Source organism: Pipistrellus hanaki, assembly GCF_964339955.1.
Source record: "Pipistrellus hanaki genome assembly, chromosome: 3".
Lineage (NCBI taxonomy): Eukaryota > Metazoa > Chordata > Mammalia > Chiroptera > Vespertilionidae > Pipistrellus > Pipistrellus hanaki.
In genome coordinates this window covers 1,406,725-1,419,594 of record NC_140505.1, presented here as the reverse complement: position 1 = coordinate 1,419,594, position 12,870 = coordinate 1,406,725, and the positions used below count along the sequence as shown (strand labels likewise).

At 61.8% G+C, this 12,870-nt stretch overlaps 1 protein-coding gene across 7 annotated transcripts in view; it reads left to right on the top strand.

The window, feature by feature from the left end:
* The window catches only part of ARHGEF10 (Rho guanine nucleotide exchange factor 10), a 60,950-nt gene that overhangs the window by 16,052 nt on the left and 32,028 nt on the right, over window positions 1-12,870 (top strand). For 6 of the 7 annotated variants that reach the window (XM_084878325.1, XM_084878324.1, XM_084878326.1 and 3 more), the window contains exons 2-7: window positions 2,060-2,171; window positions 6,972-7,127; window positions 7,594-7,881; window positions 8,872-8,935; window positions 9,513-9,589; window positions 10,462-10,518. In XM_084878325.1, the coding sequence (XP_084734451.1) occupies window positions 2,099-2,171; window positions 6,972-7,127; window positions 7,594-7,881; window positions 8,872-8,935; window positions 9,513-9,589; window positions 10,462-10,518 (715 nt within the window). In that variant the 5' untranslated portion in view covers window positions 2,060-2,098. Of the gene's footprint in view, window positions 1-2,059; window positions 2,172-6,971; window positions 7,128-7,593; window positions 7,882-8,871; window positions 8,936-9,512; window positions 9,590-10,461; window positions 10,519-12,870 lie in introns of those variants that run through there. The other variant, XM_084878327.1, reaches the window with a different exon arrangement.

Here is a 12,870-nt window from a genome sequence, read left to right as displayed (position 1 = left end):
ACCTGAGCCCCGGGGGTCAGTGAGGCCTGTGAGCTGTCAGGACCTGAGCCCCGGGGGTCAGTGAGGCCTGTGAGCTGTCAGGACTTGAGCCCTGGGGGTCAGTGAGGCCTGTGAGCTGTCAGGACCTCAGTCCCGGGGTCAGTGAGGCCTGTGAGCTGTCAGGACCTCAGTCCCGGGGTCAGTGAGGCCTGTGAGCTGTCAGGACCTGAGCCCCAGGGTCAGTGAGGCCTGTGAGCTGTCAGGACCTCAGTCCCGGGGTCAGTGAGGCCTGTGAGCTGTCAGGACCTCAGTCCCGGGGTCAGTGAGGCCTGTGAGCTGTCAGGACCTGAGCCCCGTGGGACAGTGAGGCCTGTGATCTGTCAGGAACTGAGCCCCAGGGTCAGTGAGGCCTGTGAGCTGTCAGGACCTCAGTCCCGGGGTCAGTGAGGCCTGTGAGCTGTCAGGACCCCAGTCCCGGGGTCAGTGAGGCCTGTGAGCTGTCAGGACCTCAGTCCCGGGGTCAGTGAGGCCTGTGAGCTGTCAGGACCTGAGCCCCGGGGGACAGTGAGGCCTGTGATCTGTCAGGACCTGAGCCCCAGGGTCAGTGAGGCCTGTGAGCTGTCAGGACCTCAGTCCCGGGGTCAGGATCGGAGCCCCGGGAAGGTCTCCCTGCGCTGTGCGGCCTCTGGAGCAGACTGTGCTAGAGCCAGGCAGGTGCAGGCAGGAGCCAGCCACGGGGAGCCGCTGCCTCCAAGGGGCCGCGAGGGACCGCCTTCTGATGCCACCGCTGCCACGCTCTGCTCAGACTCCATTCTCCTGCGGCTGTGGGGCAGCCAGAGATGCAGAAAGAGAAACAGGCCGCTTGCAGAGACTGCGTTACGGGAGCAGCAGCCTCAGTCTCAGACCTGGGCAACCGTTCTTCACTCAGAACCCGCAGTGGCCCTGGCTGGTGTGGTTCAGTGGATAGAGCGTCAGCCTGAGGACTGAAGGGTCCAGGATTCAATTCTGGTCAAGGGCACATGTCGGATTGCAGGCTCGATTCCCATTTGGGGGCATGCAAGAATCAGCTATGGTTCTCTCTTATCATTGATGCCTCTCTGTCTCTCTTTCTTCCTTTCTGAAGCCGATCCTATATAATAAAAGCCTAATATACTAAGTGTCTGGTTGTCTTGTAGTCTGTTTAACCAATCAAAGTGACATCTGCTAATAATATGCTAAAGCCGCTCAACCACTCACAATGATGTGCACTGACCACCAGGGGGCAGACGCTCCAGCTGGTCGGTTAGCTTGCTGGTGGGGTCTGGCCGATAGATTGGGACTGAGCAAAACTGGCCAGACATGCCCTGGAGCCCTCCCTCCGCCCCTCCCCAGCTGGCCGACCTCCCACTTCCCGCCTAAGCCCCAGTCATGCACTGGTCAGGTTCCTTGGCCTGGCCTGCACCCTCTCCCAATCCGGGACCCCTCAGGGGATGTTGGAGAGCCAGTTTGGGCTCCGTCCTACAGGCCAGGCCGAGGGACCCACTGATGCATGAATTCGTGCACCGGGCCTCTAGTAAAGATATATTAAACAGAACCACACCAAACCCCACAGTGCTGGCTGGAGGAGGAGGAAGCCACACTGCACCCCTTGGCCTGTGTCTGGAGGAGGAGGGGTTCTGGGGGTGCCCCGGGCTGGTGGGGAGCTCTGGGGGTGACCCGGGCCGGTGGGGAGCTCTGGGGGTGACCCGGGCCGGTGGGGAGCTCCGGGGTGACCCGGGCCGGTGGGGAGCTCCGGGGTGACCCGGGCCGGTGGGGAGCCCTGGGGTGACCCGGGGCGGTGGGGAGCTCTGGGGTGACCAGGGCCGGTGGGGAGCTCTGGGGGTGACCCGGGGCGGTGGGGAGCCCCGGCTGCCGCTGGGGCTGGGCAGGGTGGGGACAGGACCCTGGATTCCTCCGGGTGTTTCCGGAGGTTCTGTCCTGTGGCCTGTGACCGGCAGGGGCTGTGACTGACCCCCCATCCCTACTGGCGCTGGCGCTGGTGCTGGGCGCCTGTGGGCTAGGGCAGCTCGCACCCGCCCTGACGGCCTCTCTCCTCCCACAGGGCTGCCCAGGGCCAGGCCGGGCTGCGGAGCCGCACAGCATGGACCCCCCGGAGCCGGAGCGGGAGCCGGAGCGGGAGCCGGAGCCGCCTGCCCCCGCTGCCGCTGCGGAAGGTAAGGCTGGGCCTCCCCGGGGTCCTCGGAGACTGCGTTCTCGCTGCGGGGCCTCCTGGCAGGCGTCGGCCGTCAGGGCTGCCGGGCCGGGTCTGACTGTGGCTGTTGAACTGGGAATGAGGGGGACCAGTGCTGCTCCCACCACCGCCCTCGCAAACGGACGGCCACCCCCACCCCCAGCGTGCCCTCCTGCGGCCTCACCAGGGGGCCTTCCCCAAACCACAGCTCGGGGTGCGGGACCCCAGGATGCCGAGCTCTGAGCCCTGTGGGGGAGGGGAGGGACTGGGCGGGCAGTGAACAGCATTCACAGCTGCCCCAGCTGTTCCTGCCCTGGGCGGGGGTACCCGGAGGTGTCACACTGAGGGTTCACTTCTGGCTCCGGTTCTGTGTGTGTGGGGGGTCTGCGTGTCCGTGCTGGTGCGGGTGCCGGGCAGCGGCAGCCACGGGGACCTCCGCAGGGAGCTCAGACCTGGAGGACAGCTGGGGGTGGGGTGTGAGCCAGCCCGGGGGCGAGGGCGTTAGGGGGTGGCCGTGAGGGCCTGGCCTTGGTCTGGGGGACCTCCCCTTCAGCACAGGCTGTGCCGGTGCCCCCGCAGCGGCTGCCACCCGGTGCCACCCGCGGCCAGGAGGAGCGGAGGACTGCAGCCCCTGTGGGAGGCCCAGGCCGCTCCTCCTACAACACTCCTTTGTTTAAACAATGGAAGATTGAGCAACAAAGTAGCCTTCCCCAGACAGGAGAAACACTGCATCTTAGATGAAACTTTCCTGCTAGAATGAACTCTGCTCTTAGGCCTCAGGGCAAGGTGGATGACTTTTATCTCTTCTCTCCCTGGTCCTCTCTGTGCTGAGCTGGGGACTGGGCTGGGGGCTGGCCTGGGTGCTGGCCTGGGGGCTGGGCTGGGGGCTGGGCTGGGGGCGGGGCTGGGGCTGGGGGCTGGGCTGGGGGCTGGGCTGGGTGCTGGCCTGGGTGCGGGGCTGGGGCTGGGCTGGGGGCTGGGCTGGGGCTGGGCTGGGGGCTGGCCTGGGGGCTGGGCTGGGTGCTGGGGGCTGGCCTGGGGGCTGGGCTGGGGGCTGGGCTGGGTGCTGGCCTGGGGGCGGGGCTGGGGCTGGGCTGGGGGCTGGGCTGGGGCTGGGCTGGGGGCTGGCCTGGGGGCTGGGCTGGGTGCTGGGGGCTGGCCTGGGGGCTGGGCTGGGTGCTGGGTGCTGGCCTGGGGGCTGGGCTGGGTGCTGGGTGCTGGCCTGGGGGCTAGGCTGGGTGCTGGTCTGGGGGCTGGGCTGGGTGGGCAGTAAGGCTGTGAGTGGGCGGAGCCGCCTGGAGGGCTGTGGGCACAGGGGGTGGCCTGTCCCCGCGGAGCCCTGCTGTGGGCGCTTGCTGGGGGCCAGGCCTGTGTCACAGGCCAGAGGGGACACTGGAGCGTTGGCTGCGGGTCTGGCTGGCTCAGGCACGGGGCAGCTGGGCGGGCTCTGGCAGACGGATGCCCACGCCCTCCCCGGCTTTGGGCTGCCCAGAACCCTAACGGACTAGCACCCCTGGGATCGGAAACGTGGCATTTTCACTGTGTGACTCACCGTGGGAAGCAGAAACCTCTGTGCCACTGAACTATGCCACGGGGGCCGGCCGGTGTGGCTCAGTGGGTTGAGCGTCGCCCCTCACCAAGAGGTCGCTGTTGGGTTGCCAGTCGGGGTGCATGAGGTCCCCGCGAGCGAGTGAGTGAGGCACGGGCTGGGCCTGGGGTCCCCCCCCCAGGACAGGGATGCGGACAGCAGTGTGCTCTGGGGCAGCTGTGTGAGCTTCGTGCTCCGGGGGCGGACTGGGGGTGCAGCGGCCGCCCCACAGCTCCCGCCGTCCTCCGTGGGCAGGGACAGCGCCCGGCGTCCAGGCCCGGCCCCTCGGAGGCGCTGCGCGAGGCACGTGGTTTAAAGGAACTTAAACCTTCGGGGGAATTTCTTATCACTTTCATTCTGATTGGGATTCTACTTGGAGTTCTATTGGGGGGGAAATTAATGTTCGTGGTGGGAAGATATTTGAAACCACTCATCTGCTCCTCCTTCATTCACTCACTCATTCAGGCACTTGTCACTCTCTCGCTCATTCATTCACTCATTCATTCATTCACTCATTCATTCTTCATTCACGCACTCACTCACATATTCACTCACTTATTCACACATTCACTCAGTCACTCACTCACTCACTCACTCATTCACTCACTCACTCACTCATTCACTCATTCACTCACTCACTCATTCACTCACTCACTCATTCACTCACTCACTCACTCGCTCACTCACTCACTCACTCAGTCATTCACTCACTCAGTCACTCATTCACTCATTCACTCACTCACTCATTCACTCACTCACTCATTCACTCATTCACTCATTCACTCACTCACTCACTCACTCACTCCTTGCACAAGTGCCTGGGGAGTGAGCAGCCGGCAGTCCAGTCTCACCGGGAGCTGCGTGGCGAACAGGGCAGCTGTCCTCAGGTGTGACTCACAGAGGCGCTGCCTCCTGTTTGGGGGGGTGGTGAGCATCCCCACGTAGACCTGAGGACACGGGCACACACCGTCCCCTTCATGGGGGGTGCGTTTTAGGGCCCGAAGCTCACTCTTCCCTTCCTCCCTTCACAAGCGTTTAGGAGCGGTTTTGGGCCTCACCTTTCAAAGCTCCGTCTGTCTAAGAAAGTTTCCTAGGAACCACTTGGGGGTGTGACTGTGCTGGTACATGAGTGCGAAGAGACACATTACAAACGCGTTCTCGTAGCTCGTCAGGAGCACCCTCTGAGGTGCCAAGCACCTTCAGCTGCAGCTTTGTCGCCCATAGCAGCTCATTGCAGGTGTCCTAGCCCCGTGGTCGGCAAACTCGTTCGTCCACAGAGCCAAGTACCAGCAGCACAACGATTGAAATTTCTTTGGAGAGCCACATTTAAAAAAATATATATTTTATTGATTTTTTTACAGAGAGGAAGGGAGAGAGATAGAGAGCTAGACACATCGATGAGAGAAATACATTGACCAGCTGCCTCTTGCACACCCCCTACCGGGGATGTGCCCGCAACCAAGGACATGCCCTTGACCGGAATCGAACTTGGGACCTTTCGGTTGGCAGGCTGACGCTCTATCCACTGAGTCACACCGGTTTTGGCAAGAGCCACATTTTTTAAACAACTTCTTCTCACGCCACTTCTTCAAAATAGATTCCCCCAGGCCGTTGTGTTTTGTGGAAGAGCCACACTCAAGGGGCCAAAGAGCCGCGTGTGGCTCGTGGGCCGCAGTTTGACAACCACGGTCCCAGTTGGAAAGACCACCTTTCATCGTAAGACCTCCGGTTCTTCAAACCTGTCCCTGCACTCACGTCTCCTCACGACTCCAGCTGTTTCCCGGAGACGGTGCCCGGCGACGGCCACGGGGAGGGACGCGCACGGAAGGCTCTGGGGGGGGGGGGGGGGCGGCCGTGGGAGGCCGCACGCACACGCCTCTCGGACTGGGCCTTTCGGACCCCTGTCCCGTGTGTGTCGTCGTTGTAAAGCACGGGAAAGCGGGAGCGTGTTCTGGAATGTCCCGGGTCCTGTGTGCCTCGGACCGGTGGGGGGGGCCGCCCTGGGTCCCGGTCCCCTCCCCGGGGCAGGGAGGGCGGACTCTGCCCCCTCTCCCGGCGGACCTCCCTCCTCCGCCGGGAAGGAAGTGTCTGCTTCCTCCAACGCCGGGAGGGCCCTGCCTCCTCCAGCGGGAGCCTCCGGACGGTGCTCTTGCTGCTGTGTGTGTTTTCTTTATTTTTATTGATGTCGGAGAGGAAGGAGAGGGAGGGAGAAACATCCCTGTTGAGAGAATCGCTGGTCAGCCGCCTCCTGCACGCCCCACCCTGGCGATGGAGCCCACAACCCGGGCCTGTGCCCTGACCCGGGATCCAGCCGGGACCTCCTGGTTCCCAGGCCGATGCTCAGCCACGGAGCCACTCGGGCCGGCTGGAAGTTTGTACCTTTGGATGCCCTCACCCACTTCTTTTTAAAGAAAATACTTATACATTTAAAATATATATATATATTTTATTGATTTTTCACAGAGAGGAAGGGAGAGGGATAGAGAGTTAGAAACATCGATGAGAGAGAAACATGGATCAGCTGCCTCTTGCACACCCCCTACTGGGGATGTGCCCGCAACCAAGGTACATGCCCTTGACCGGAATCGAACCTGGGACCTTTCAGGCCGCAGGCCAATGCTCTATCCACTGAGCCAAACCGGTTTTGGCAATACTTATACATTTAATCTTAAGTGTTTTTACATGTTACACACAGAACACCGGTCACCATAGAGGCGTGCAATGCCACTGTGCCCCCTTTCAGTTCCAGGCATGCATTTCCCACAGGTTTTTAAAGAGCCCGCTCTGTGATCGGGATTGCGGCCACATAGTTCGTGGAACCTGTGGTTTGTGCTATAAAAGCTGGCACAGCCACAGGCCTTTGTCCCCCCGGCCCCACCGCCCCCCGGCCCCCCGGCCTCCCAGAAGAGCAGCCTGGACAGAGCTGCCGGGGGTGACAAAGCTCTTGGCCCAAGTTCCACCTGAGGGTCCTTGTGTCCCAGGGACGGGAACCAGGGAGGTAAACTGAGGAAAGTGCCCTTCCTCCTCCTCCCGCGGGGAGCTTGGGGCCCCTGAGAGGACGCCAGAGCGCCGACCCCCAAGCCCAGCCCGAAGGTCCCCCGCACAGGGCGGCCGGCACCTCGAACCCAGCCGTCTGTCCTGCTGGAAGGGGTTCTGCTGGAAACACCTGTGAACACGTCGTCTGTCAAACTGCAGGAAACGAAGTGAAACACGACACGAACAATAACGAGGAGGAGGAGGAGGGAGAGCAGTTCGACTTTGACAGCGGAGATGAGGTTCCGGAAGCGGACAGAGGGGCCCCGGGCGCCCCCGAGGCCGGGCCCATGGGAGCCGCCGCCCCCACCAGCTCCGGTGAGTGCCCGGGGACCCCGGACCCAGGCCGCCTGCCCCCTCCCTCCGGGGCAGGAAGGCCCGCTGGGCCGGGCCTGGAGCCAGGTGTGCCGTCTGGGATGTGGCTGGGCACTTGAACTCGCCGCTTGCAGACTGCCAGTCTCGGCGATGCCCGCTCCTCGAGGGAGGTCAGTGTTCCTGGCGTCCATGAGCCGGCCTCCCAGGTGCCGCTGCCCGCGGAGGGCGGTCCAGCTGCTGGGGGACCCGAGGCGGGACTTTGCCTGTTGGCACTGAGGGGCCTGGTCCGTCTGTGCCCGGTCCCAGCCTTGTGCTTCCCTGTCTGTAGCAGCCTCTCAGCGGCCACGGCCTCCTGCCCAGCGCTCACCTCCCGTCCGTCCGCCCAGAGGGCCCTCCAGAGCCCTGGCACTAGGAGGGGGCGGGGGGACACTGCTGCCCGGGTGCGGGCCTGACGCCGGGTTGCCTCCAGGCGGGGAAGACGGGACGGGCACCGACGTGGCCGCCCCTGTGGAACCGGCGAAGCCTGGGGCCCCAGCGAGAGTGAACCCCTACTCCGTCATCGACATCACGCCCTTCCAGGAAGAGCAGCCTGCGCCCCCGGAGCCCGAGGCCGAGGAGGAGGCCGGGAGCCCGCCCGTGCCCAGCGGGTACTCCGTGCCCGTGCCCTGCGGCTACGCCGTGCCCTCCAGCCTGCCCGCGCTCCTGCCCGCCTACTCCAGCCCCGTCATCGTGCGTGCCGCGTCCCCGGACGAGGAAGGTGGGCCCTGCCCCTGCCCCGTCCCCGCGCGGGACGGACTTCGTGTGCACACGCGTGTATGCATGTGTGTGTGTGTACGCGCGCGGTGTGCAAGCATGGGGGTGTGGCTGTCAGTGTGAGTTTGTGTAGGAGTGTGGAAATGTGTGTGTGCACGAGTATGTTTGTGCAGAGGTGTGTATGTGTGCATGCATATATGTGTGGTTGTGTGTGTGTGAATGTGTGTGTGCATGACTGTATATGGTATGTGGGAATGTGTGTGTGTGCACGTGTGTGTGGCTGTGTATGTGTGAGTGTGTGTGCATATGTGAGAGCAGGGACGGTTTGGTTGTCCACTATCACCAACTTAACACCCTGCAGGCCAGTAGTTTCATTGCCAGCTGTACCGAGTGGCCAGGTAAGTTTCTATCGAACGAGTACAAAAAACGTTTTACATACGTGTTAACGGCACGCTTTAAATTACATGCCGGATGCATTTTGAAGTTATTTGTTACATGTTCTTACAAGCTCACATCTCTTTAAAGTATGAGACTCGTACAGCACCGTGTGACGTGAAAACACGAGTGCTCTCGTGACCCGTCCGCAGTGTGAGCATTTCTGCCTGGGACTGAGGTCACACGCAGACACCCCCAATGCGCCCCCTCGTCATTCCCGTGGGATGTACGGAACGGAGGGCCTCATGTCCTGTGAGCGCCCTCCGGAGGAGCAGCTGGACAGGGGCCTGTGCCCCAGGGTCCGACACACACGCACACACCACGTTGGGTGTCCTTTTACTTCTGGCTGTGTCCGACGCCCCGGGCCATCGCTCTGCGTGTAACCCCACGTGGAAGACATTCCTAAAACCCAAAACCCCTCGAACCCATCACTCACCCACCTTCCTGCTAAGATACGCTGATGGTTGGTCAGAAACAAAGCAGGAAATCATTTTGGGGTGAAAATCAACTTGCATTTTTATCGGCCTCCGGCAACACAAGTACTTCTCTCTCTCGGCAGAGGCCCCCGAGGCGGTGGAGGACGGCCAGTGCAACTCCCTGAGTTCCGAGGAGCCAGCGAACAGGTACCCGACGGCCCTCCCGAGGGTCCCGAGCCACGACCGGCCCCTGGCGCCCAGACCGTGGGCCGGCGCAGGGAGGGGCCGGCCGCCCGGGCCCCGGGGTGCCTCACCGCTGTCCGTCAGCCTCTGCCCGCGCGCCGGGGCCCACGTGGTCCCCCTGAACACGGGACTGCGAGACGCCCGTGCCATTCCGTGTGGAGGCGAGCGGTGAGACCTCGGCCGAGGGAAGGAGCCGGGCCGGCCTGCCTCCTCGGCGAGGCGCCATGGGCCCGGTGTCGCAGAGGCTCAGAACCCTCGGGGGAAGAGAAGGGTTTTAACTTGTTTGAGCCAGATTTCACCGAGCCCTCCCAGCTGGTCCACTGACCGGCCTTCCTCTGCCCGGGGTGCCGGGAACCCTCCTGCGCAGACTCCTCTCGCCCCGCGGCCGGGCGGTCAGCGTGGGCAGCGCGCTCAGAGCCGGGGGCCGCGGGCCCGTCTGGGGAACGGGCCACGGGCACGCGGGTGACGCATGTGTACTTCGGGGACGCTCCGCGGCCGCGGGCGGGAGGACAGTCTGGGTGACATGCCGTCTGCTCTGCAGCGAGGACCGGGCCCAGGCCGAGGACAGCGCGCTCGCCCGCTGGGTGGCCGACCCCGCCAACACCGCCTGGATGGACAGTAAGCCGCCCGCCGCCCGCCAGGGCCGCCCGCGCCCCGGTCCTCGCCACTCCCCTGCTGTGCCAGGCTCAGCCCCTTAGCCTCGTGCCCTGCCTCGGGGCTAAAGGTTCTGACATCCGCCACTCACTCCGTCCTTCTGTCACTGGGAGCGCTCCCGGCAGCACGGCGCCCCCTGGTGTTTGTGAAATGGCTGGGGGTTCCTGCCCCAGGCCCCAGCCAGCAGCCCCACCAGACACTGAGACGGCCTCCTCCCGCCAGCTGGTGCCTCTCCCTGGGGGCGGGTGCAGCCACCACGGACCCACGGCGGCCAGGCCTGGCCACGTGTGGTTAGAGAGGGCAGCTGTTTTCGCTGGATTTACTTGTTGTTTTTCGTTTTTTATTAATCCTCACCTGAGGATAGTTTTCCATTGATTTCCAGGGAGAGTGGAAGGGAGAGGGAAAGACAGAGAGAAACACCGATGTGAGAGAGACTCACTGGTGGGCTGCCTCCAGCATGCACCCTGACCAGGGTCTGGGCCCGGGAGGAGCATGCCACTGAGGTACGTGCCCTTGACCGGAACCGAACCCAGGACCCTGTGGTCTGCAGGCCGGCGCTCTCCCCACTGAGCCAACCCGGCCAGGGTGATGCACTCGTTTTTAAATTGTTAAAGGAAACGCGAACTTGCTTTTCCAGCCGCCTCCTTCCCACCGGCTCATCGGCGGGGTGGTTTCCTTCAGCCCGAGCCCACGCCCTGCCCTCCCCACAGTGCTCACGCGTGGCAGGTGCGTGTGCCTGGCCGATGGCTGCGGGACGGCCAGCTCCCTGGGGACGGGCCCTGCCCCAGAACCTGTGCTCGGTGGTCAGCTGTCCTCACAGGCCCCTCTCCCTGCAGACGCCGAGGAAGCCGTTTACGACGACGTGCCCAGGGAGGAGTCGGACTCCGAGCCAGGTGGGCCCGTCTGCGCTGCGTGTCCGGAGACGGGGGCCGTCTCTCCCGGCGGGCAGATGCCGCCTGAATACACTCCTCTCTCTGCGTGCGCCTGTGTGTCAGTCCATGTTCTCTGTCTCACAGTGTCCCTGGATCCGTGTGGGGGGCGCACCTGTGTGTGTTCACAGCACAGCACTTCAGAGAGGGTCGTGTCTTCTTTAAATATATCTATAGTGATCTCAGAGATGGGAGCAGGAAACGTCAGTAAGGAGAGGATCATTGACCAGGTGCCTCCTTCACGCCCACACTGGGGATTGAGCCTGAAACCTTGGCTGTGCCTGCTTAGGCCTGATCGATCCCAAAGGGCCCACAGGGACCAGAGGACTTAACTTCAGGAATCGAACCTGGGATCCTTCAGCCCATAGACTGACGCTCTGACCACCTAGCAGCACTGGCTGGGACTAGAGGGTCATCTTAATTTCTCTAAAGAAGCAGAAGGAGTTGAAATGTGAGATGTATGAATGAAAAGGCGGGGAACATGTAGGTGAGATGCACCAGCGTACATCTAACAAATGAGAAAGTAGAAGACAGGACTAAGAACGCTCTAGAATTAAAGGAAGACACACGTTCCCGGATGGCAGGGCTGCGGCTTCGGAGTGGGCCACACCCGGGCCCGGCGGGTGATGCTGCAGCACCGTGTCCCGACGAGTCCCTAACAGGCCGCAGGCGGGCGGTGCCCCGGGAGCCGTGGTTGGGGGGGGGAGCCTCTCCCAGGAGCGATGGCGACGGAGCCCTCCCCGCCAGGCTCTGGAGAAACACCCGATGTCGTTCCGGTCCAAGGGAAGGGACGTGGAACACCAAGGGAAGCAGGAGGACGGTGAGCAGCTGAACCGGCAGACAGTGAGTCCTGGGAGCCGCACCGAGCCGGAGGGGAGCGGAGCCTCAGCGAGGCCCACCCGGATCCGCAGTCCGTGTCCGTGCGATGTTCCGGAGAAGCACGTAGACGCTGGCTTCTATGTGCCAGGCCAGGCCTGCCGTTGGTGGGCGCCGCTGAAAGGTCATAAAGAGAGGATTTACCTTCAGGATTGGTGGAGTGACACCCACCTGGCGCCAGCAAGAACACGTAAAGTGAGATGGCACGGCGAACGGCGTGGCAGGAAGATGGCAGAGTGAGCCCAGCGTATTGCTACTCACAGCAAATACCAGAGGCCCGGGGCCCGGTGCATGAAAATGGTGTAAGAGTAGGCCTTCAGCACCAGCTTCCCCCTGGGACGCAGGACTGGGCTTCCCTCCGCCCGCTTGTCTGGAAGGACGTCTGGTCTAATTAGCATATTGCCCTTTTATTAGTCTAGAGCACATGTGTCAAACACAGGGCCCGCGGGCCAAATCCAGCCCGCCAGGCCTTGCAATGTGGCCCGCACCGCGCTGTCATCACTGCACTCCGCTGTCAGTTTATGACATTGTCAGTTTATGACTGTTCAGTAAACCATTCGGCCCGCGATTTAGGCTGGATTTTAGATTTTGGCCCCTTCTCTGATTGAGTTCGACACCCCTAGTATAGATGATTGGGCTCCAGTCACCAGGAACAGAGGTTCCTGGGTTGGATAACATAGCAAAGCCAGACACGTTATGAGAACTATGTAAGGACACAGGACATTTGTACGGAAAAAGGAATATAAGCCAATGCTCACGACTACACAGCCAGTACTACTGGATAATATATGGTGTGTTAGCGATAAAACATGGCTAGATAGAGATTCCTCCACAGAGAACGATGTCACAGTTCTGAACGTGTGTGCATCCAGTAACATGGCCTAAAACATAGAAAACAGCCTGGCCAGTGTGGCTCAGTGGTTGAGTGTCGACTTATGAACCAGGAGGTCAATTTCCGGTCAGGGCACATGTCCAGGTTGTGGGCTCCATCCCCAGTTGGGGGCGTGCAGGAGGCAGCCAATCAATGATTCTCTCTCATCATTGATGTTTTTATCTCTCCCTTTCCCTTCCTCTCTGAAATCAATAAAAATATATTTAAAAAACCCAAAAATATGTATAAAGCAAAAAGATCAGTACATAATTGTCTACTGTTGACTGGGAAGCCACACATGGGATCCTGAAGAGAATAGTTTCAGGACGCACAGCTTTTCAAATACCTGGGCGCTTCTGAAAACTGACTGCGCAGTAGTATGCCCCAAAGCAGATATTAATAAGCACACACATTTGACCATTAAAAGTCACATGACCTGGCCCGTTTGGCTCGGTGGATAGAATGGTCTGCGGACTGAATGGTCCCCAGTTCGTTCCAGTCAAGGGCATATGGCGGGGTGTGGGCTCTATCCCCAGTGTGGGGTGTGCAGGAGGCAGCCAATCAATGAT